General features: G+C 40.9%; 2 protein-coding genes across 3 annotated transcripts in view; both read left to right on the top strand.

Annotated features, from left to right (window-relative positions):
• NFKBIE (NFKB inhibitor epsilon) overlaps positions 1-3708 on the top strand; it is a 30849-nt gene extending 27141 nt beyond the window's left edge. The window contains exon 6 of the mRNA XM_007429482.4: positions 671-3708. Coding sequence (XP_007429544.1) covers positions 671-745 — 75 coding nt within the window. The 3' untranslated portion in view covers positions 746-3708. The remainder of the gene's footprint in view (positions 1-670) is intronic.
• A 4180-nt stretch (positions 3709-7888) lies between these two features.
• Positions 7889-24787, top strand: SLC35B2 (solute carrier family 35 member B2). 2 transcript variants are annotated; one of them, XM_007429480.4, is made up of 4 exons: positions 7889-8184; positions 19941-20137; positions 21386-21546; positions 23242-24787. In XM_007429480.4, exons 1-4 carry the CDS (start codon positions 7958-7960, stop codon positions 24178-24180), a joined length of 1524 nt encoding a protein of 507 aa, XP_007429542.2. In that variant the 5' UTR covers positions 7889-7957; the 3' UTR covers positions 24181-24787. The 2 variants fall into 2 exon arrangements, with proteins under 2 accessions (XP_007429542.2, XP_007429543.2); XM_007429481.4 differs by having other exon boundaries at positions 7890-8184; positions 19944-20137.
• Positions 24788-25512: the final 725 nt, after the last annotated feature.

Raw genomic sequence — 25512 nt, 5'->3', positions numbered from 1 at the left:
CCTGAGCTTCTTAAGGAAAGGCAGGATATCAGTGCAATAGGAATGATGTTCCTGACACTTAAGAACAGTATTACTCTTTCTTTGTGTAATAAACTCATGTTCTTGATGTGGAGGAAGTTGCTAGATTATCACGTGCATAGAACTATTTCAGAAAACTATTTCTACGCATTTGCATTAGGATAGAGCGCAAATTAGTATTCTGTGTAGTACCTATAATGGTGAATCTAGCCTTGTTTGGGAAAGCTTGGGGTGTTCACATAGGTGATCTGTTGAAAGGTGTTTTCTTCCCTTATACATGTTAGTCCCCAAAGCACATATAAAGGGATCACACATAGTAAATTACTTGTGAATATCCTGCTGTTCAAAGGAAAAAATACCACAAATAATCTTCCTGCATAATGGGTAGAAGGGTTTAACAATAGAGATTATTGGTCTTTCTGGCCTCACTAGATAGTTGACAATCTTGTGTGAGCTGTTTGTGCTCGGTACTTTTGTCAGCCATTGAAGTGATGATTGATTAATTGATTATGTGCTGTCAAGTCATCAAATCGGTGTTGACTCTTAGAAACCACGTGGATAGATTTTCTCCATGATGAAGTGGTAATACTAGCTCTTTTGTATGCACCCTTCTTGACTGCTGACTGTATCATTATTTGGTTTTTGTCGGCAGATCCTTACACTTTTGCCTTTTGATGACCTGAAGATCTCCGGAAAGCCTGTGATGTGCTCCAGTCGGACATCCTAACATCTAAATGGGAAAGTTAATCTTGTGAGAGGGAGTATAACTTTGCTACTTGAGGCTGACAGGAACACAGCTAACCACCAATGAATCATTCCCCTTGTCATAATGTGACCCTTGGGACAACTTCAGCCATTTTTGAGACTATGGAGCCAGTGCAAGAAGGGGAAACGTCTTTGTGTTGACTTTAAATCCTGAAAATGTGGAAGTGCTACCTTTTTGAAGGGATGCAAGTTTGGATAGACTGGGCCCTTGTTTACACTCCCTGGTTTGTCTAAATTTGGAGAAACTCCTTAATTTCCAGACCGTATTGTGAATGGAATACGGAGGAGATGGGCGGCATACAAATTTAATAAATAAATATTTCGGATCTCACTCTTTTTCCTTTTCCCTGTTCCCTAGTCTATGATGGAATATGTCAGGGGCTGCCTGTCTTCAGTCTGCCAAAATAATTTCTTTTAAAGTTATTTTTTCTGCACAAAGTATTTCCTGATTTCCTCTACTCAGCCTGATCTGCTTCCTTCACTAGCTAATTCAGCCTCCACTCATGCTCACGCTTTTAGCTGCAGTGTCTAGACACCAAATTGCCCCATCTCTCATTTTAGCTCTGATTTTGCCTCCCATGGAGGCAGGACAGAGTTGTCAGGGCCAGAATGTTGTTTTGTTCCAGCTGGCAGCCTCTGGGACTGACCAAACATGAAGGCTGAGCTCATGGGGACAAGTATCGTCTTAGTCACTTTTGCCTTGGAATAATTGATGTTCTCGGGACCAGAGCAAAGGTCAGTTTCTGTTCTGTTCAATTTGCTAGTACTGCTGCAAAGGGAAGTGCCAGCCTATTAGATTATTAGGCAGCTTTATGCTGGCCACTTGACATTGCATTTGTGAACTGAGTTTCTAGTTAAACTTACTGAGTAAGGGAGGGTCTGCCACCCTTCCTCAGAAGCTGAAAGTTCCCATACTCTCCTTGTTCCTTTTGAACATAAGCTGCGAAGGAGATGTTAATGATGGGTATTGGGGCATTTTTTTCCAGCTTTAATTAATGGGAGAAGCATCATCATAAACCGAAATTGTTTCCCACATTCTAAAGCTTAGCATTTAGTTGTGTTCAGTCTATGACTGTATATGCTGACATCAATCAGTGGGTGCTCAAGATTCCCTCTGCATTTTAAATGGGCAGGTAAGTTATTACTATCATAAAAAGACTGCAGAACTACTGTAGATTGGAAAGCCATGACCTGTCAAATCTGAGCATTTGTTTTTCCCTTGCTAGTAGTGGTTTCCAATCTGAGATGATAACAAAGTTTCTAGTATGTAAACTTTACTCTGGAACAGGGAAATTCCCAGTTCCCTCCCTCCTACTGTTGGCTGCCTGGGAGTGGCTGTTTGTAACGTGGCAAGTCCTGGATGGCGCAATGAACTGGGATGTCCTAGGGAGAGGTTTTGGTCTTTCCTTTCTTCCCTGTTTTCCAGAGAACAAACCTCTTCCAAAAAGAAGAAGTGGCAGTTTTATAAAGCATTTTCTACCAAAGATCTCTTTGATTTTTATATCCTTTTGTAACTTGAGATCTTTGCTGCTTCCTTTCTTTTCCAGTTGTGTTTTTTTTTTCATTTTCACCTTTGTTTTCCAATGACAAAATAAAGTTCTTAAAGTGAATGAATCTCCTGCTTTCATCTGTTGATCTAGATGCATTCTCTTCAAGTAATATATTCTCCAGCTGGGAAAAGTCCTTCAGCTGGAATAGCAAGGAGAAGTACAAGTCAGATTTAAACCACAGTGCATGAAGAATCCCTCCCCAAGAATTTCAGGGTCAGTTGGACTGGTGAAGGGGAAATATGTGACAGGAATAAACTGTTTTTTAAATATGGCTCTGCGAATTGCTTAGATTTAAGATATGCTACCACCTTGTGGCTGATTATGATGCTAGCATCCTCTTGTACTTGTCTCAAGTTGCAAGATTATACTGTACAGTAAATGCACTTCATGCAAAATATTCTGCTGTCTTTATGGATCTCTGCAGCTTTGTATGAATAGAACAGACAAAATTAGAATGTTTGAGGAATTTAAAATCTAGGTGTCTCTGTAACTGCTAATGGTTTAGCTCTCTGGCTTTTGACCTTCATTTGAGCTTGCATGAAGAGGCAGTTCAGCCTACTTTTATGGTGGGTAAATTTATATTCACAGAAATGAACATCACTGTATATTTTTTGGGTCTGATTATTTAGGAGTAAATGATAGCTCATACACTGCATAAGTTCTTTGCCTCCTCAAGTGAAAAGAATCTTGTTCAGGAATGGCCAAAAGATAGATTGGAATCTATTGATAATCTCTGAGTAATTTGTGATAGATTAGCAAGGATTTTTAGATCCCAAATTGACTAACAATAAGAACTTTCAACTGAGTTAATTTTTTTTGTAAAACACATGAATGTTTGGTTCTTTATTAGTCAAAAATTCTCATCTACAAAATGTACTCAGGAGGGATTGCGTTCCTTAACTTCTAAATTAAGTGATAAATCATGGCACAGGAGTGGGTTATTTGCAGAACTACATCTCCCTGGTTGTTTCTACCCATCCTATAGGGTCTGAAAGTCAAAGCATGCTCTGGGTCCCCTCAATTAAAGAATGCCATCAAATGGGATGTAGGAAGCAGGCTGTTTTGGTGCAGCGCATGCCCTCTGGAACTCCATGCCCCCCATGCCAAGATCAGGTTGGCTCCAAATCTGCCAGCCTTTTGCAAAGCACTGAACACCTGGATGTGCTCCAGAGCATGCAGGTAGGGAAGTCAGATGGCCTGTGAAATCAGATATTATTGTGTTGTTAAGTGCTGATCAGGTTTGTTCTTGGCGACCACTGCAGAGGTTTTTTATGTTTTGTTGACACTGTTTTTTGCATTGTTTTAATATGTTATTAGTCATCCAGAGTCCCATCTGCGAGAAGGCAGCCATATAAATTGATTTAATAAATAAATTAAGGTATGTCTTCTTGCTTGTGCCTTTATTTTGCATGTCTGTTCTGGCTTGTAGATCCCCAAGGTCAAGTTAAAAACAAATTACATCTTGCAAACCTAGATTTTGCCACCTGTGGCCTGGAAATTTTTTACTCTGCTTTTTAAAAACAAACTTTTTTTCCACAATGTTTTTGGAGATGAAGAAGCATGTTCTATTCAACAATCCTAAGAGTAAATAATTCAGGAATATAAATATCTCTGCTGATTTTTACATTTTCCATACGACCTCCTTTACAACATTAGTTCATCTGACAAATAGCTACCTGGGTGGGGTGGGGGTTTAGTGTAGAGGAAATTAAAAATGACTTCTTATTAACAGCTTAGACTAGTCTTTCTCCAATCTGATGCCCTCCAGATAAATTGAGACTCCAGCTCCCATGTTGTCCAGCTAGAGCAACTGAACGGTATGCAGGTTAGAAACTATACAAAACCAGAGGACACTGAATTGAGAAGCACTTGAAATGGGGTATCCAGAAGCCCAGCATGGCTTTATCAAAAATAAATCACGTGAGACAAATCTTTTATCTTTTTTTAACAGGTAACTACTCTAGTGGACAAAATGAATGCTGTGGAAGTAATCTACCTTGATTTCAGCAAAGCTTTTGAGAAGTTTTATATGACATTCTCATTGGCAAGCTGTTAAAATTTGGTTTGGATAACACTACAATAAAATGGGTCCACAACTAGCTGGCTAACCACACTCAAAGAGTCAGCATTAATGCTCAGTGTTGAGTTGGAGAAAGGTAATTAGTAGAGTTCTTCAGCTACCTAAATTTCATTTAAATATAGGGAAGAACTTAATGAGAGTAAGATCTGTACAACAATGGAACACTGTGGAGACTCTATCTCTGGAAATTTTTAAGAAAGCTGGTGGTCATCTCTCCTGGATAATTTAATTGATTTTCCTGCATACTGTGGAAAGTTGGACTACATGATCCTTGTGAGGTGCTTCATTCACAGCAATGCATTTTGCAGAACATTCTTTTTCAATATTTTACACAGCCCTATTATGCTATGTTCTGAAATAAATCACTTATACTGCGTTTTCCATTTGTTCCAAAGATACATAGCATGATCCACAATATATGGTGGCAGTCTCCAATTAATGATAAAAAGAGATACCTAAGCAAATCAAGATATCAAAAATCTTACTAACTGCAGATTCTTGCTAAAGAGACAAATCCCCCTGCTAAATTTAAAAATCTTTGGTGTAAATCTGACTCTGGGTAAGTGTGGCCTTTCATCCTGTGCACCAAACTGGAGGTGGATATATATAATATCCTACTCACTTTGGGAATTTTTTCTTCTCCCACATAAGCATACTCGTAGAATGCCAGTGCAAACATTTAGATTCAGCTGTGACTCCCAAGAGCATGCCCACGTCTTTCAGACCTTATGTCAGAAACAGCCCACACATTTTCACATGCTTACACATCTTTTTCTGGAAGAGGAGGCACACATTTCTCTTTAGCAGTAAGAACAGAAACGTTTTCTGTTCTTTTGTCCACTAAAAGCAGAAACAGAAGATTGTTGATGTTCTTTCACCCATCCCAATAGCTCTCCTGCAGGTGACTCCTGGGGAAATCACCGGTCAGCTGCTGAAGTAAAGGCTGAGATCACATGCTTTCTGTCCTGACATTAGGCCAATGTAATGCAATGTAAATTTAATTATACATATAATCACAGCCAGAGGAGGCTGATAGATGTGTATAGGCCAGCTTTCTAACAATACTTCTAGTATAGTTTAATCCACATTATAAGGTAGTATGTGCCATTTATAAGATACAGAAAGCTTTGATCAATTTGAACAATTGATTGACTTAGGCATTGATTTGAACAATTGATTGACTTAGGTATTAAATTCCCTCATACCTAAATATTAAATGTATTAGTGAGTCCAAAAACATGATCTAATGTGTAAAGTTAAAACTCTCCATTTCATTTAATCATGATATATTGTCAGACTAGTTCTTTATCTGGGGAAAAAAATTACTGATGTTTTTATTCTCATGATTTTGATTTGACACTTTGTTTATACTGCCTTTCCTATGATATTTTGTTCATGGTGCACATTCAAGTCTCCTGGCATCTGTATCTCATACTGTTCAGTCAGCCAGTGAGGATAGCATAGAAGGAAGATCAGAATAAAAAGAAAAACCTATTGTGTGGCAAAGGTGAGAGATGGGGACACCCCGTGGGCCTTATATAACCCACCAGCTCCTCATTTGTAGTGGGCCAAGCAGCCAAGATTATACTGTCATAATGGATTAATGTTGGCCATATAATTTTGGACTGTTTTTAGGATTTCAGGGAAGGTAATGATGGGAATGGTAAGAGTTTCTCTTAGAGGCTTCCCACTCTAATTCCCACCCATAACTTTCATAAAAATACAGGATGAAACATTTCAGCTAATTTATTTGTAGTGCTCTTGCTGCGTCACCTAAAGTTTCCTGGAGTCCTCAGTAGACCAAGGGCTGAGTTGTGACTCCCAACTGTTCAAGTATTGCCCACTCCTGTTACAGCCTGAGATGTGACAGGACCACTATCTATCTGCTTCTGTATTCTCTTTCTTTTAACTCAGGCCAGCCAGATGCCACACAGAAGCTTGTAAGCAAGCTAGCGACTGCTGTCCCTGATCAAAGCAACATCACTTGGCCATCTGACTTACTTGACCAAAAGAGAATCCACACCCATGAATTTGTCTAAAAAGGCTTTTACACTCTTAAATAATATTTTTAGTTTGTGAATGAAAATTTTCAATTACTCTGTGTTCCAACAGCAGCCCTTGGTGTTGATATTAGATCCTAATACCAGATAACTGGAAATGAGGACGTCTTAAGGAATCTCTTGTTGAAGGTGAAAGAAGAGAGTTCAAAGGACTGTCTACTGCTCAATATTGAAAAAACTAACAATGTCTACAGGCAATGCCAAACCAGTACAGAAAGCTAAAGAACAAGTTGAAGAAGTAACACACTTTATCTTCCTAGACTTTACAGCCATGAAATAAAGAGACATTTGCTACTTGGGGAAAAACAAAACCACAAGAAGTCTAGACCAAATCTTAAAATGCAGAGATATCACACTGACAACAAAGGCACATATTGTCAAGGCCATAGTTTCTCAATTATAACATGGCTATGAAAGCTGGATCATCAGAAAGGCTGAAGAAAGGCAAAGAGATGCCCATGAATTGTGGTGCTGGAAAAAGAGAACAAATCATAAATCAAAAGCTTGGAACAAATCATTCAATACAATGTGAAGTAAAACCAGACTGCTCACTGGAAGCATTAAGAATGAAGCTTTATTTTAATGACACCTAATGAGAAGCAGGAGTAAGTGGAGAAGACCCTGACACCATAGGTATCTGCGGTGGGAAGAGAGAACAAACAATGAAACGGGCATTAAAATGCCAACTCTGCCCTTTACAATGGTTGCCTGTGACATTGCCATGCAAGTAGGAAAGGGTAGAGCTTTGGTGTGATGTCCTAACTTACGTTTTGTCATTTTGGCCTCACTGTAGTTAGGAAAGGATGCCTATGCCCGATGCTTGGAAAATCAAAGGCAATTTTTTAAAAAGACAGACAGAAGACCAAATACAGCAGTCAGATATTCTCGCTGATGACACAACCATGAGTTTACAGGAGCTCAGAGATGCAGTTACTGACCTACAATCTTGGCAAAAGGGATGTCCATTGGGTCACAGAGAGACAGGAGCTCCTGAACAAAAGCAGCAACCCTCAGACTAAGCAGAATCGGAGAGTATTGTGCAGTAGGAGCGCTTCAATTTCCTCTCGATGAAAATCCTCGGGAAAAAGAGCGAAGGCCATAGCTATAATGTGAAATACAAAACCTTCTTACCTTACCCTCACGGGTACCAGAAATACTAAATATAAAACAAAATGAGTTTAGGAGGCATGCCGGCAGATTGAAAGGCAGAACCTCCGACTACTAGCCGCAGAGTCAGTCGGCCTTTCAAACCTGGGCAGGCGACGTTATTTTCTAGTGAGGGGCAGGCTCTACTTGGCGCCTTGCCTCCGCTGACTTCCCCGCTCCTGGGCGTCTTTGAAATGAAACAGCGCTCGCTTCTCGCAGCGAGAGCAGTCAGGGGTCAACCTTTATTGCAAATCGCTTCCGAGCCGTGCCGGAGGCGGCTGTGAAGCGGAAGCGCTCTGCTCCTGCTCAGGGGCACTCTTTCACTTTCCGTCCCAGTCATGCCCGGTTTTCCGCCCGCCTGCGGGGCTCCTTCCCCTTCGGAACCACGACCCTTGCTGGCGGCCTCCGGACCGGCAGGTGACGCTGTGGGGCCTCTTGAGGCACGACTGGCCGGGCGAACCGCCGGTTCCTGGCCTGTGGCGTCGGGAGGGAGGCGCGGCGGTTTTCGAAGGACGCAAGTGCGGGGAGCGTCGCGCACCGGCCCCGCCGGCACCATGGGCCGCAGGTGGGCTGCTCTGGCGGCGCGGGAGGGAGAGGGCCTCGGCGGGGGAGGCAGCCCTCGTACCCGGCGGCGCGCGGGAGGCGCCAACCCACGCGGGCATCTGGGAGCCTCGGATCCGGCCGAGCATGGAAGCCGGTGCTGGGGGGCAAACGGGGCGGAGGGTCCCCTGCAGAGCTTGGTGCCTTGGGGAACAAGCAGGGGGCTTCTTAACCTATCGGGGCGTGGCTGCCCCTCTCGAGGCCTCGGGAAAGCGGCTGGGGCTGGGCTGCCTCTCTGAGCCCCGCGGGATGCCGAGGACTTCATCCCCAGTCCTGGGCAAATGTAGCGCGTCGCTGTCACTGGAAGGGGGGATGAAGCAAGGCTTAGAGCAGTTCTGGCTATGTGCAGTGTGGAGACATTTCCATTGAAACGAGCGGCACTTCGGGCTAACGTTTTTCTTTTCCTAATTTCGGGCGTCATCGTGAGGTGGACGATGGCCGTGGCTAACGATTAACTTTTTCAGACTGGACGCCTTGAAATTTCATGCAAGATGAAATGAACATTCAGCAGACCACAGTAGTGAAGGAGGCTACAGAATAGCATTTCGCACTCAAGGCTGGCCCTTCACTGTAGTTTAATGAATACCTGGGTAGATAATGACACTGTTAAACTGGACTGATTTGAAGGGACCTATGCTGCATTTTAATATTTCACGTAATTGCAAATTACATATTGATCCTAAACACTTTCCATCCTACTAAAAACAAGAATGGCTGGGCTGTAGCATTTGGATAGAATAATGGTTTGGATCCATGTTAGCAATTGCAAATACAGCCTGTGGAGCAAGAGTTTTAAATCCAGATAATTTATGAATTACCCATTTGTCATATAGCTGAAAATTTCAGCTCTGCTAGAAAAAGTGCACAAATATTTTTTTGCTAAATTTGGGTGTGCAAAGATGTGATTAAAGTATAATTCATTTATATTTATTTATTTATATATTAAATTTGTCACCGCCCAACTTGTTGAAATGACTCTGGGTGGTTTACAGCAGAGATAAAATGAATTAAAATACAATATAAAAACAATCTTAATAATAAATAAATTCCAAGAACGATGGAGAATTGGAGAATAACTCAGAGTCATCAGGGCACTAACCACCGGGACGATTAAAACTCCTATCACCCCATGCAAGTTGGCAGAGCCAAGTCTTTAATCCTTTCTGGAAAACTGGGAGGATAAGGGCCCGCCACACCTCTGGGGAGAGATTATTCCAAAGGGCAGGGGCAACAGCAGAGAAGGCTCTCCTCCTGGGCCACGCCAGCCGACATTCTCTTGCTGATGGGGTCTGCAACATGCCCTCTCTGCCTGACTGGGTAGGACGGGTTGATGTAATGGGCGTGAGATGGTCCCTCAGGTAACCTGAGATAACCATAATTCTATGCATGATTACTAACAAATTAAATTTATTCATTAAGACCTCATTGTTAGATTCGCATATTAAATCTTCCTTCAAAAAGGTTTCCCTGGCACTCAAAGTTGACAGTGTAATTTTTATATTGCAGATGTTCTCATGATAGCGTTCTAAGATTGGTCACTGATTTTCATTCTTTCCTCTGTTTATTAGAGGAAAAAGAGAGAGGATCACCTAGTCAGGACCACTTAGTTTAGTTTAGGGATTTGAATCCAGGTTTTTCAGACCACGGACTACAGTTTGGCTGGATCACACTGGCCTTGTTTACAAGTCATGGCTAACTTAGTGATCATGTCCTCCAGTGAATTCAGTCACTTTTGACTGATATCACACATCATATGGAACAATGGATTTGTTTGGCTGGCAGCCATGTTTTAGTCCTTTCAGCCAAAGACAAAGAGGGTTGGGAGGCAGTTACAACCCTCACCACTTCCTGCCTCTGGATGGGGGATGGGGAATTTCTGTTGGCAAGAGCAGGATCAATGCCACTATTTAACAGGTTTTGGAGGGGGCCATATACTGTCCCCACCCATTTCTGTTTCCTTTTCACCTTCCCCCTTCCAAGGAGCTGCTGGGATGAAATGGTTACAGAAATAGATTGTATTAAAAAATTCTGTTTTTTATACGATCTCTCTGGAACTTTGGTGTGATCACGGATGTTGGAAGGGACAGTGAACCCTCATGTTAAACCCTCAAGTTTACTTACTTGTCCAGACAGTTGCCAGCAATCAAGAATAACTTAAAGCACACACACACAAAGTAGCTTTCACATTGTGGAGAGTGTTGGTTGACTGATGGGAATTAGTTTAGCCCCAAACAAAAATGTCTCTGTTTAAGCTGTCTGGTTAATTGGCTGGGTCAATTAGCTGTGGTTTTGGAGTTTGCATAACATTTTCATACCACCCTCCCCCATTAGCAGTTAAGCATGTTGTGCAAATGGGGCTCTGTGCCTTAGCACAACGTTAGCTAATCTCAAATATGCATCTCTGCAGAAAAATAAAAACAGTCTCCTGTTAGATTTAACCATATTTGAATCTCACTTTTTTTGCACAAACACAGCTGCAAAGCTGTTGACAAAAAGAAAAAGAAACAAAAGCAAAAATAATGTGTCCTCTGAAATTATATAAGCCAAACAACCAGTAGTAGAATACAAAATAAATTTGGTACATTTCAAACATGCTTAGGAAGAACATTGTAATCACTTGGCTTCTCACAATTTAATAGAGAAGGGATAGAATGAACCTCTTTGTGGAGTATGTTACATAACTACAGTACAGTACCAGCACTGAGAAGATTTGCTACGTCTACCTTTTTATCTACTAACTTATACTGAATGAAAGTGAAAGACAAATCTCAGTGTCATGTATATAAAGAAGATTCCATATCACCAGATAATATATTGTAATATTCCATTTTATATTATTACAATCAGCCTGAATCAGTCCCTTGCAGGATGAACCCATCTTCACTGAAGCTTACGGACCATAATTTATCATGCTGGTCCAGTGAAGTGTAATAGATAGGTGGTTCTCAGCTTCCCAGTCTAGGACTGAGACAGAGTGACTGGCACAAAGTCATCCAGCCAGCCTTCATGCTTAAGATAGGACTAGAATCTGGGTTTGTTTATTTATTTATTTTTATTTATTATTAAATTTGTATGCCGCTCATCTCCCCCCAACGGGTGACTCTGGGCAGCTCACGGTTAAAATCAGAAACCCCATCAACAATTAAAAAGCCCCACATAAATAGTTAAAATAAATCCATTAAAAATCAAATATAGACAACATATTTAGTATTTATGTACATAAATACTAAAACATTCAAGATGACGGGGGGGCAAGGTCAATCACCCCACAAGCCACCTCCACTGGTGCGAGCCCCCATCTGGCCCCCAGGCCTCTGACACAGCCAGGATTTCACCCCTTTCCTGAAGGCCATGAGAGTGGGGGCACACTGGACCTCGGGAGGCAGATTGTTCCATAGGGCGGGGGCCACAGCAGAAAAGGCCCTCTGCCTAGACCCCACCAGTCGAAATTCCTTGACCAGTGGGGTCTGCAACATGCCCCTTCTGCTGGACCGAGTGGGGCGGGCTGAAGTAACCAGGGTGAGACGGCTCCTCAGATAACCTGGTCCTGCGCCATGAAGGGCTTTAAAGGTGATGACCAACACCTTGAATTGGACCTGGAAGCAGACTGGCAACCAATGCAGCTCACACAACAGCAGTGTTATAAGTGCCCTCCTAGGGGCATTCAGAACTATCCATGCCACTGCATTCTGCACCAGCTGTAGCTTCTGGATACTCTTCAAGGATAGCTCCATGTAGAGCGCATTACAGTAATCCAACCGGGAGGTGACCAGGGCATGAGTTACTGTGCAGAGGGCCTCTTGATCAAGGAAGGGGCGTAACTGCCGCACAACATGAAGTTGCACAAAGGCCCTCCTAGCCACAACTGCCACCTGCTCTTTGAACAGAAGTCGTGAGTCCAGGAAGACCCCCAGGTTACACAACGGGTTTCACTGTTCCTAGTCCAGTATCTTAACCACTATATCACACAGGGTCTCATTATATGTATATATACACACACACACATACATACAATTAGCACACAGTTAATAGGCCTGATCTGTTAATATCAAAGTTTAGTTCACAGGAATAATGTTTCTTTTAGTAGTTCGTTTTTAGAACAGTTGATACCCTGAATCAATCAATCAATCAAGTTAGAGTTAACCTTCCAAATGTCATCCTTCCCTCTAATCCAGTATTTCTTAACTGCAGCTACTCCAAGATGTGGGGACGTCAACTCCCAGAATTCCCCAGCCATACATGCTGACTGGGAAATTGTGGGAGTTGAAGTCCCCATATCTTAGAGCTGCTGAGATTGAGAAACACTGCTCTAATATCCTCAGCATAATTGCTCTCATCATACATTCTCACTCCACTCATAAATCTTTCATGATCTCCACACCACATATACCATACTAACACCCAAAGTACTCATTACACACTCAGAACAAACTTGTGTTAATGGGATTTGGTACAGAAATTATTTTTGTTGTGAAGCATTGAAGAAAGTAAACTTTCTGAAGAATGATTTTGCCTAATATTTGCTAGGCTTTGCCTTGGTGTTATAAATGTGTATGTAAATTTATAAATTATTCATTTTTGCTCTTGTTCACACTATCCCCCTTTTTATTTATCCCCCTCACTCCTGGCCTTCCAGAGGGCTTTGAAGACCTGGTTCTGCCACTTGGCCTGGGATGGGGAGAGAATACATAAAGTGTGGGGATGGCTAGCCCCATAGAGGCCTGCTGTCTTCAGCCCCAGATCCATCATCTTGGACTTTCTCCTTTTTTAGTAATGTTCTGTTTAAATTTTTATGTTTTATGTATTTATTTATATTTATGGTTTTAATGTTTTGTGTGAGCTGCCCAGAGTCCTCCATTGGGGGGAGATGGGCGGGGAGAAATTTCATGGAAGGAAGGAAGGAAGGAAGGAAGGAAGGAAGGAAGGAAGGAAGGAAGGAAGGAAGGAAGGAAGGAAGGAAGGAAGGAAGGAAGGAAGGAAGGAAGGAAGGTTGGTTGGTTGGTTGGTTCAGATACCACTTACTTTATTCCTAAAATAGTGCATTGTAAATCCTGGATTTCTCTAAAGCTATAAGAAATAAGCAAAGAAAAAGGAGTATTGCCTAATAAATTATTGATCTAATGTCACATTAAGTCCATTTGTATATATATTGACATGAAATAAAGGGGACTTAAATGTTTTTGAATTCTAGTTCATAATCTATTTGTCAACTTTGGTTTTTTATGTTATCAGTGTCTACGAGTTTTCTTTCTGCAAATTTGGTGATGTTTCTGGCAGGAAAGCTTGCATTGATTCTTGCATTCACGCTTCAGAATGCCCTTCTGCTGCAATTTCCAATCATAGGAAGGCTCAGTTTTTCATAGCACTTGAACTATGGGTTGTTAGTTTAGATTTTCTTTAGTTTTTAAATTGTCCTTTGTTGGTGATTTCAGCTGTCAATGGTTAACCTGTAATTTGTGGTGACAATTAGTGATTGCCTCCTGATAACCAGGACTGACTATACTATAAAAATAAACAATGCAAGATAGGGTACTATGTACACAGCTGCTAGCTTTTTATTGCAGTAATGAGAATTATATTTGGAACTTACAAAATTTTGCACTGTATTTTTAATACTTCACCAGTAGACACAGATTTAATAGAATTAGGAATCTCAAGTCAAATGTAAGCTGTACTTTGGAAATAGTCCTGGAAGTCACTTCTGATGAGAAAAAAAAAATTACACAACGGACTTCCTTTAACCAAAATCAGAGAAATTCTCTGGGTCCATGATGAAGTAAATAACTAATTATTTAAGCTTGATTGGAAACACTAAAGAAATATATACAAGATCCTACATTCATACTCTGCATTAATTAGTCTAGAGCAACAACTATACTCTATTTCACACAGAACGTAGTTAGACTTTAACAAGGGAGGCTAAGCAAGTTAATGGCTTTCAGTGCTACTAGTCAGGAAAGTTAGGTATTATCTCCTGGCTCTGGAATTCTGAATAGCTTTGCTGGAGACCATGAGTGGAGAAATACCGTGATGTTCCGGTCCTTTTTGTGAGTGTCCCAGAAGCATCTCTGTTTAAGGCAATAATGTCATGCTAAATAGCCTTCAGTTTGATCCAATTAGACTCTAATGTTTTTAAGTTCTAGTTTGATACTTGAACCCACTAACAGAAATTAAGCTTTACCTTTCATTCATACATGTGTATTAATACAGAATTTATAACCCCTTTGCTATTCCAAACTACTCTGACTCTTGTTCAAACTTGTTATGTAAGAGGCTAATGAAGCATCCACAGAACTCTAGTTACAGAATGGCTACTTAAGACGAAGAGACCTTTTTAGGATACTTTTCTCTTTCCCTCTTTGTTGTTTATTGCCATTGGCATCTAGAATTGGTGTCTATGAGGATTTGTCATCTCCTATTTCAGTAGCTGCCTGAGGAGTTGAAATGGAAAGGACTGCCATTTTGTCACAAATATCCCTTGCCCTGGCAGAGACCTGCTTAACTGCCAGGGTGTGAAAAGTATGCATATCCAAGTAGATGGGAACAGTAAATGTGTATATGAGCTGAAGTTTCCTGGCTAGTTTGCGGGTTAGAAATTTTGAAAGGTCCTTTCATATCTGATGCTGAAGCTGATGTTGCCAGCCAGGCAGAAGTAAGAGCTTACCTCTAACACTAGCTGCTCTGTCACAGAAAGCTGGAAGGGAGAAACAGTATTTAAAACATTCTTCACTGGCCAGGGAAATACTAGTCAAAGAACGAAAGAGAACCATTGTTGGGCTGCTTCCTTCTCTGTGCCGGAAACCAGTAATTCTAGAATTCTTCTTCCAGTTCATAGTAGATCGGATTCAGCCTGGTGGAAATTAGTGTGTACTGTATAGGCACTGGTGCATTTTAGGGCTAATCAAGAAAAGAGACACCTAGGGGGTTGCAGTAATCAGGAAGAACTATAGTTGAAACATAGTTCATTACTGACTTAGGAGTCCAGCCAGATTCGTATTTTTATGAGAAATCTTCCTCCTCTTTGATGAAAGTTCAAAGCTACACAAGGAAATGCATAGTGCAATAACACTAAAAATTTGTGTTATTAACACTCCAGTAACTGTGGCAAAATCTGTACCACAAGCACAGAATATCCTTGGCGCAGTTACATCAACTGGGGTTTCCAGAATAATAAATGAATGATATATGGAGGGCTGGTGGTGGCAATAGTTGATAATTATGTGTAGTATGGAAAAATGGATTGAGAAGTTTTTCTCCCTTGTAATAATAAAACTGAGGATAATCCAATTTATTTATTTACAAGATTTATAAGATTGCCCAACTTCATGATGGCTCTGGGAAACTTACAAGAGTAAAAGCAATACAAAAACCATAAACAAAGCAGAAAAGAGATAAAAGACATCCAGAAGAGGCAACTATCCAACTCAGCAGAGAAAATTCTATGAGAGGTCCCCCTGCCCATCATAATCCAATGCCTGGGAGCAAAATCACGTTTTAGTGACCTTTTGAATGAAGACAGTGTAGGAGCCATATGAATCTATGGGGAAATGCTGTTCCATAGGACAGGTGCAGTGACAGAGAAGTCCCACTTCCTGGGTCCCATCAGGTGACACTGTTGATTGATGGGACCTAGAGCGTGCCAAGGAGTTGGGGGGGGGTTATGTTGGGGTGTGTATGTGTGTGCATGTATAAATAAATAAATAAATGGTTTTATTCCTGCTGGTGTAACACAAGAAGGGTGACTATATAAGACTCATAAATAAATTAAATGAACTGTGTCTGATTGAACAGGATAGATAGAAATTACTGGTGATAGACAGTTCCTCAGATGGCCAGACTCTATGCCATGAGGGGCTTTATAGCTGGAAACCAGGACCTTGAATTGCACCTGGGAGCTAAGGAGCAACCACTGCAACTCACAGAGCAGAAGCACCACATTCTGGACCAGCTGAAGCTTCCAAATGGTCTTCAAGGGCAGCCTCATGTAGAGTATATTGCAGTAGTCCATACAAAAGGTGTCCACAGCATAAGTGAGTTCTGGAGAGTCTTGTGGTCCAGGAATGGACATAACTGGTATACAAGTTGGACCTGTACAAAGGCCTTCCTAGCCATATCTGCCACCTGCTTTCTGAGCAGGAGTTGCAAATCCAGGAAAAACCCCAGACTGTGTACCAGTCCTGAATGGGGAAATCCTGTTGCATTCAGGATTAAAAAAGAAGAACCCCTGGGGTCAGATGGTCTTGGGCACCAGTTGTGCCTATTACTGGACCTGCTCGTGGTTACTCATGCCTTGGTCACCTCCCAATCAGACTATTGCAATGCACTCTACTTGGGGCTGCCTCTGAAAACCATCTGAAAATTTCAATTAGTCCAGAATGCAGCAGCGTGAGTAGTTATCGGTGCATCTCATTATGCCTATATAATATTGCTACTTCCTGAACTGCAGTGACTCCTCATAGGCTTCCAGGTGTAAGTCAAGGTGCTGGTGGTTACCTTTAAACCCTGCATGGCATAGGACCAGGTTACCTGAGGGACTGCCTTCTCCCAGAACACCTGTCTACCCCTCATGCTCCTACAGGAAACCATGCTGCAGGTTCCTTCTTTTAAGTTTTGTCATCTTATGGGACCTGGGTAGCATGACTTTTCTGTGGTTGCCCTGCTCTCTGGAATGATCTCCTCCCCACCCGATATACAGCAGGCCTCAATTCTCCTTGCCTTTAGGAAAGCCCTTAAGGCTGGTTGAGTGGAAGTCCCGCCCTTCTGAGGTTTGCTTTGTTCTGTGCTTGGTTGCCATTTTATATTTTACTTTTTAGCTTTTGTATTTATACTGTTGTTTGTTGTTTGTTGTTATTCTTGTTGTTATTATTGTGTGTTTATGTTGTACACCACTCGGAGTCACACTGAGTTGGGTAGCCTTATAAATCTTTAACAAAATAAAATAAAATACAATACAATAACCCACAGCTACTCGGTCTTGGTAGGGTTGACTCCTCCCCATTCAGACTCTCTAGTTACTGAAACTGAATGGTATTCCAGATAAGTAAAAAGAAGCCTAACCCTAAAATTTGACTGCACATAGTTAGACTGTGAAGTTTGCTGCCATAAGACATAATAACAGCCAATAATTTTAATGGTGTTAAAAGACAAATGCATGGAAGGCAAAGCTATCAATTACTGCTAGTTATAACGTCACTATATGGCTTCCAATATGAGCTACTAATAACTGTTCAGTCTTGGTTTTTGGGTAGCCTGAGTGGAGGGGTGCAATCTTGTGATTGTGAGCTTCCCATAACTATCTGGTTGGCCAGTACTGGAGCAGATTGTTTTTGTCTGATGCAGTGCAGTTCTTAGATGCTTACATTACGTTCTTTCAGCATATACCGAATATCTTACAATTGTATCTTCAGTACAGTCTTACAAATCCAAGACTACCCGTTTAATGTCAGAGAGGAAATTTAAACTGGATTGTCCCATATCCAGGCCCGGTACTCTGGTCAAGTAGAGACTGATTCAGAGTAGAATAATTTTAATATACCTCTTAATGTTAGGCTCAGGCCTTATGCAATGTACCACAAAGGACAAGAAATACCATGATGAATTATTGAAGTTTCACAGAGTCCCAAACACAGATACCATTCAGTTAATTGCTCTGTGGCAAGGACAACAAATTTGTAAATCTGCCAAATATTATTTACTTATTAATAGTATTCTGTAGAGCAGACCTCTGAAAACCCTGGCCACTCTTATTTTCAACTATTCTTCTGCTTGGGAACACACTCTGACATGGCCACTTGCCTTGCCCCAACCATCTGAATCACTTCCCTCCTTTTCTATTCATTTCCCAACACAAAATTCACAGTGGTCCTTCCTCTCTCTGGTTTCCCCTCTCACTAGGGTCCAGAGACTCCCACTCTCACTGTTAGGAGGAGTCATCTCCAGTGCTTTCTATCTGTCACCCAAGACCCTGCTTACTCCCTTCAAGCCCCACAGAATGTTGGAGCACCAGGGTTTGCAAAAATATATTTTATACAAAAAAACACACAAAAAAACAGAAATGTGAGGATTTCAACATTTTTCTAACAGCCATTTTTGTATTCTTGGACACGTTTACTACAGAATGATTAAATAATGCAAGAGACATTGAAATTAACCTCACAGTGAAATGGGCTGTGAATTCCTGTTGAAACTTTCTCAAAACCACGTGTTTTTTTGTATCATATCTTGCAAAAAGTCTTGCAGTGAAACATTGTCTGCTCAAGGCAGTTAATGGGAAGGAAAGGGAAATGCTATTGGAACAGTTGAAGAGCTGGGTTTTCATTAAGGGGGATGTTCTGCTTTGAACACTCTTTCAGGCTTTGGTAGTGGAGTAACTATTAATTGGACAGAAATTCTGTGCATGCTCAGAAATAAGCTATTTTGTTGTGAGGGGTGGCTCCTGAGTATTCCTCTATTCAGAACATTTGTATTCATGAAAAGAGAAGGGAAGGCAGTCTGTAGCTCCAAGCAGCACCACGTCCTCTATTGCACGGGGGGGGGGGGGATGTAGGGATTGCAAGAGGAGACTCAATTAAGACTGCCACCTCCAGCATTTTGCCAGTCATTAACCTTAACCTTGCTGTAAAATTCTCACTGAGACCCTGTAGGCTGTCTTCAGTGAATAGGATGAACAAACAATAGAGCAGTGTTTCTCAACCTTGGCAACTTTCAGATGTGTGGACTTCAGCTCCCAGAATTCCCCAGGCAGCATGCTAGCTGGGGAATTCTGCGAGTTGAAGTCCACACATCTGAAAGTTGCCATGGTTGAGAAACACTGCAATAGAGGATATTGTAGGGCATTAATCTACTTAACCTTTTGAATGTTGTAATATCTCTTTTGCACAGTCATCATTCGGTTGCACAACAGAAAGATGTTAATTCCCTCCTGCACATATCTTAATTTCACTCTAACATCTGAAAATATGTCATTGTGATTTCCTCCAGATCTTAACGCACAAGTTGCTGAACCATAACTCCCAGAAGTCCAGACCAGTATGCCCAGTGGGTGAGAGATGCTGTGGGTTTAGCAGGATCTACATAGTTGTTTCAGAAAAACCTATTTTTCTACTTTCCATTGTCCTTGAGAGAGTAGCTCTTAATGTTTTTTTTTTCACTGACATGCCTGAAAGTGGTGAGCTTTATTGTGAGGACTGTACCTTTTTCTGATTGTAATTCCCAACTGCCACTGTTGTCTGCTTTGTAGGAAGTGTTTGCTTTGTAGGAAGGTCGTTTTTAGTTCCCAGATGGGACTTGTTCTGCTTGTTCCAGTATGCATTGTTTAATGTGCAAATATGGCTGAGATCCTCAAAAGGATTAGAGTTTGCTACTAAAATCCTAATTTTATTTTTAGATTACTTTTAAGAAAGAAAATATGACTGTTACATTGGGAACTTATCTAGGCCCTAACCTTTGGCATCATATCAGATAAATGGAAGAGGTAACCATTTCTCAAATAGATATAGAAACTACATGTTCAAGAATGGTCTAACTCAGCCTGGAAGCTGCAAGCAATTTTGAAACATTTATTTTGAAGCTCCTATTGAAAAAAATGCATAATTGTTGTTCCTAGTTTTGCCTAGGGGTGGGGGTGGGGCGGGGACGAGGAAGGTCTTACATGTTCTACCCTCATGTGTTTAGGGAGATATGTGGATTTCCTTTGCCTTATTGCTGAATTATTATTTTTAGTAGATTCTGCCTGGCTCTTGTGCTAACTGTTCTTCATGCGGTGGCTGCAAATGAAGATGCACCTGTTGTTCACCAGGACTCCTGGGGAGATTTTTGGCTGTTACGGTTTTTGGTCAATGCTGCAGGCTATGCAAGCATTGTTGTGCCAGGCTTCTTGCTTATACAGTATTTTAAGAGGAAAAATTATCTTGAAACAGGTAAGTAGCTACAGAACACAGCTCCTTTTATCTACTTGTCAACTAATTATATAAAGCTGTCCAGGTACCGAACTGGTGTTTGGAATTGGTAGTGGGCAAGATAAGGGCAATAAACTGAAACTGACTTGCAGGAAGACAGAAGTCCTTTGAATGGGCGACTTCCATGTCCGGGAGGTATAAATGTACTCAGTCCTCTAAAAGATTGAGTGTGTCTCTTGACAGTTTTCTTTGAGCCTGCATTGTCCTAGTTGGCCTTGGTAGATACGGTAAGTTCCCTTTACTGCCTCCAGCTGGTTCGTAAATTATAACTGCTTCTGGATAAAGATTGATGTGATGGCAGTATTCTGTGCTCTAGTAGCCTTCCCATTGGATTGGTAGTGCAAAGCGTGAATGCTAGATTGCCAAAATGTTCAGCCAGATGGGACCTCATTATACAGGTAGTAAAGGAGTGGCCTTGGTTGCCTGTGTTTTTCAGTTCTGTTCTAATCTTTAAAATCCTAGATTGTTTGACAATGAAGTACTTTGCAGATACTTCTCTCTATACTTGCCTGCCTGTGTCTGCAGAGATCTGCTTAAGATGCCCCCTACACATTTAAATTAGCAAGAGAGAGCCCTCTTATGTCCTGTGCATGGAAGTCCCAGCTAAATGTGTAGTTTTTAGTGCCCAGTAAAAACTTTGTCCAGTAATTTTAGTTTTATCTTTTATTTTTTTTCAATTGTTTTATTATACTGTACTCCGATTCTGTGACCAGCTTTGGATTTTTTGTGTATTTGTGTGGAAAATATATGTTCAGCAGCAGTATTAAGAATGCTTATTCTTATGAAGTACTTCACTCATAGCCCAAGGTCTTTTCTTTAGTCACTCAGCTGTGTTGTTCTCCACCAAAAACACTCATATGTTGCTCATTTATAACTGCAATAAAATATATGCTCAATTTCTGTCTTTTATTGGCTTAACAATCTGTGAGTGACATTCACTTTCTGTGGCATTGTGGGTAAGAGACACGGAATGTGAATCTGTATTTCTATGACTTTCTGTATCACCAGAAATTCAGAAAGTGTATCTTAGTGGGAACAAATACCATGAGAAAATGAAAATGGATTAGAGAAAAGTGTTTGAAAGTCCCATCAACAAACCAAATTAGGGATAGTGATGACAGGAGTAACCTTGTAATTAGCTTTAATAAATATAGCCATTCAGATAATTGATTGCTGTAGATAATGTCCTTTGTTGTTTTTCTTTCTTAGGCCGAGGAATTTGTTTTCCGGTAATCAAATCATGTGTTTTTGGCAATGAGGCCAAATCAGCGCATCAGGATGATGCCATTTTGGCAGCTCGAAATGAGACTGTAGAGTCATCCACAGCCCGTCAAGTTTTCAAGCTGCTATTCTGCGCAACTGGCCTACAGGTAAAGAACGAATAGGCTTTGCACCACCCACTTTTGAGACTGGCACCAAAGTATGAGAAAGCCAAATGCCGATTTTGTGATGACAAAAGTTGGGAACAAGTGTTATGTATTGATTTGGCTGGTCCAGTTCAAAGAAAATAATTTATATGATTGATACATGTTGCATGAAATACTTGTACTGTAATAAGACTGACTTCTTCAATTGGTAATGGAAACTATGTGCTTAACTCATAGTTGAATTTATACGTAACATGGAGTCCAAATTCTCTAATTTTCATTTGTAATAGATAACTGAGTTTATAGATTGTAGTTGGTTTAGTTTTGGCTTAACATAATATAGAATGCTAGCTATTGTGCTTTGTAAACATTATCATTTAGCATTATTTGTGAACTAGGGCATTATGGTTTATTCTATAACCAAATTTAAAATAATCAATGGCTTAACATGATGTGTGCTAACCAAATTCTTGAGTCAGCAGTATATGCTGAGTGCTAGGAAAACTTGTAGAAGCTCACAGTATCTATAACTTTAAACTTCTATGGTTTCACCTTTTACACAAACACATACACTAACTTTTCACCCAATCATTTTTGAACTTAAGCCAAAAGATTTGGCTCAAACAGATATTACTGATACTTTAAAATAGGGTTTCCCTAATTCTATATTAGCAGGAAGTTACTGGTTTTGTGTTTTTTTTACTGTACTTTCTTATGGCCTTTTTGGCATTTTACACATGTGCAAAATGACAAGCAGGCTTTTGGGCATGAATAATTTTTTAAAAGCTTGAGTTGCCCAATTGCCAGCTCTCCTCTTTCCCTTCCAGTCAGGACACGATAACATCACAGCTGAATGACCTGGTCAAAAGGGAAGAGGGTGTTTTTTTTTAAATGAAAATGTTTTAATAAAATTAACAAAGCATATTATAATTGGCCTATGGGGCCTGACTTTTGGTACATCCTTTATCTATTCTCTAAAAGACCAGTTTGTGTTATACAACGGCCAGTAACATCCTGTGGACCATATCTTGGGAAATACTGCTTTAAAATTATACTGTAAACCATTCTGCTCAGTCAGAATCAGCTCTTTAAGCACCTGAGTTATCCTGAACAATTACTGTGTGACCGAGTCCTTCCCATATTTAATAGTTCATCCCAGCTGAAAATGTTTGGATAATTTCTTCTGAAGTAGCAAGGCATGGGGAAAACTGTTAACTCTACTCCAGTCTTCTGTTTGCAAAAGCATGAGCTTTGGCAACATATGTATTCCTACTGTATTCTTTTCCAGTGACTTTTTTAAAATGAAAAAAAAAGTGAACTATGTTAACTATGTTGCATTATGGAGATTTCGTAAGGCACCTGTTGATGTTCTAATGCTTTTGACAGGATTATTGTTTTGGCATTTCCTAAATTAGCACTTGTTTGTTGCAACATTAAACTGTAGGTGGTGACATAATTTAACAATCTCTATTTGACCTCCTCAGATACTTTTTGTGGTAGATTGTCTTCTACTTCTAAGAGAATCTAATCAAATCTGGCTTTTAGCTTTCAGTTAGTGTTGATAAAGTATTTACAAGCGTTTAGGTCACTCTGGATAAAGGGAAGATTCCCACTGAACAGAAGTCAGGTGGTCATCATGTGTCACTTTCTTTGTGATAGTTGCCTTCCTAATCTCCTTTCTTCCCTCTCACTTTGTAGATCTCCTATTTAACATGGGGTGTCCTGCAGGAGCGTGTGATGACCAGGACATATGGAGCAAGTGGGTCGGAGCCTGGAGAGAAGTTCAAAGATTCTCAGTTCCTTGTCTTCATGAACCGGATCCTGGCCTGTACTGTGGCTGGTCTCTACTGTGCTCTAATCAAGCAGCCCCGTCATGGCGCTCCCATGTACAAGTATTCTTTTGCTTCCCTCTCCAACATTCTCAGCAGCTGGTGCCAGTATGAAGCTCTCAAGTATATTAGTTTCCCCACACAGGTGCTGGCCAAAGCCTCCAAGGTGATTCCAGTCATGCTGATGGGCAAACTGGTGTCACGCAAAAGCTATGAGTATTGGGAATACTTAACAGCCGCACTCATTTCAGTAGGGGTTAGCATGTTCTTGCTCTCTAGTACTCATGACAAGCATCTCTCCACTGTCACTACCTTCTCTGGCGTGATCCTCCTCGGTGGCTACATTGCTTTTGACAGTTTCACTTCCAACTGGCAGGATGCACTCTTCACCTATAAGATGTCCTCAGTGCAAATGATGTTTGGAGTGAATGTCTTTTCTTGCCTATTCACCGTGGGTTCGTTGCTGGAGCAGGGTGCCTTGATAGAATCAATAAACTTTATGGCACGGCATTCAGAATTTGCTGCCCATGCTGTGCTTTTGTCGGTGTGTTCCGCCTTTGGACAGCTGTTCATCTTCTACACCATCAACCAATTTGGAGCAGCTGTCTTCACCATTATCATGACTCTACGCCAAGCCTTTGCCATCCTGCTTTCTTGTCTCATCTATGGCCATGCAGTCACTGTGATAGGTGGGCTGGGAGTAGCTGTGGTTTTCATAGCACTTTTCCTCCGTGTCTATGCCCGCAGTCGCATGAAGAAGCGAGCAAAAAAAGTACCTGCTGGTGAGGGCACAATACAAAAGGTTTAGGAGCTACAAGAAAAACTCTTGTCCTCCCAGCCATTCTCCCAGAGATCCAAAGCATTTGCTTAATCCTGCTCATGAACTTCGTAGGGAGCTGGAAAGGGCGAAGCTTGATTATTTTTTTCCCAGATGATTTTTTGAAAAGTACTGGGTTGGCTTGAAGAAAATGAAGGAGTGCTGCTTCTTACTGTTAATGTCTGAACATTTTTCTCAAAACAAGTGGTACTGAGATCCTTTTCCCAGTGAACAGATGGAGGTAAGCCTAATATGCTTACCCTGACTTGTGGTTTTATAAGAAATGGCTTATTTATGATCAGGGCAAAGTGGAATTGTTTTTATACAGTTCCCATCCTACTGCTGTGTGAAAGGGAATAACAAGAGTAAAACTTCTAAAAGTTCTTATCAGAACAAAATATCCAAACTTAACTATTGAAAGACCAACCTAGCCCAGCTCCCGTAGGAAATCTGGGACTTACCTTACTGCAAGTAACTTTTTTTATAATCGGGGTTGCACTTAAAAAAAAAAAAAAAAAAAAGGATTTCAGCCTCCAAGAGCCATAGGGGCATGGCAATATTTTGGTAATACCAGATGTTCACCTCCCCCTTTTATTTTTCAACAAGATTTGAGAGAATCCTGAAGTACAAAATCAGCATTTAAAATTTTCAAATGCCTAACATACTTGCATTCCACCTTTTTTATATAATCACATCAATTTTGTGGGAATAGCATAATGGCAGCTGGGGCCATCTGCAGCCCACTTACTCCTGCCTACAGAATTTGTTTTGCTGGATGGTAGGCTCTTTCAAATGATTATTACTTTTCTGGTATGGCATACTTGTATTTTGCTGAAAAGTTTAGACAGCGCACCACTTCTGCTTTTGTTGGTTCTTGCTTTTTGCTAGCTGTCAGCTATCCACCCATTTTCTTGAATCTTGAGCCAATTCTTGGGACACGATCCTGGGATTTATAATTGCAGCAAGCGGTTCAGAAAAGCACATACATTATCTTTTTAAAGTACCTCTCTGGAAAAGGCTCAGTGCTTTAAAAAAAAAATCATTGCCCTTGACAAGGTGGCACAGCTGTACAGCCTGATTTCTTTTGCCTCATTCTTCCTGTAATGACTTTGTGGAGGTTGCTACAACTTCTCAATTTATACGAGGAACCAGCAATTCAAGATAAACAGCCTGGCCTTGTATTCTTCCAACAGGATGGCTTCCCTTGAAAACTTGAGTATTGCAGAGTTCTGGCATATACACTCCCATTTTATATAGCATGCCCAGCATGCTGGAACTGTTGGGAGTGAGGGGAACTTTGAATGTTGCTCAAAGCAGCTCCCT

The sequence above is a fragment of the Python bivittatus genome, unplaced genomic scaffold (assembly GCF_059951505.1).
Source record: "Python bivittatus isolate LINGU-HERP-01145 unplaced genomic scaffold, Pbiv_v1 ctg000020_np1212, whole genome shotgun sequence".
Classification (NCBI taxonomy): domain Eukaryota; kingdom Metazoa; phylum Chordata; class Lepidosauria; order Squamata; family Pythonidae; genus Python; species Python bivittatus.
This window is presented reverse-complemented; position numbering and strand designations above follow the sequence as displayed.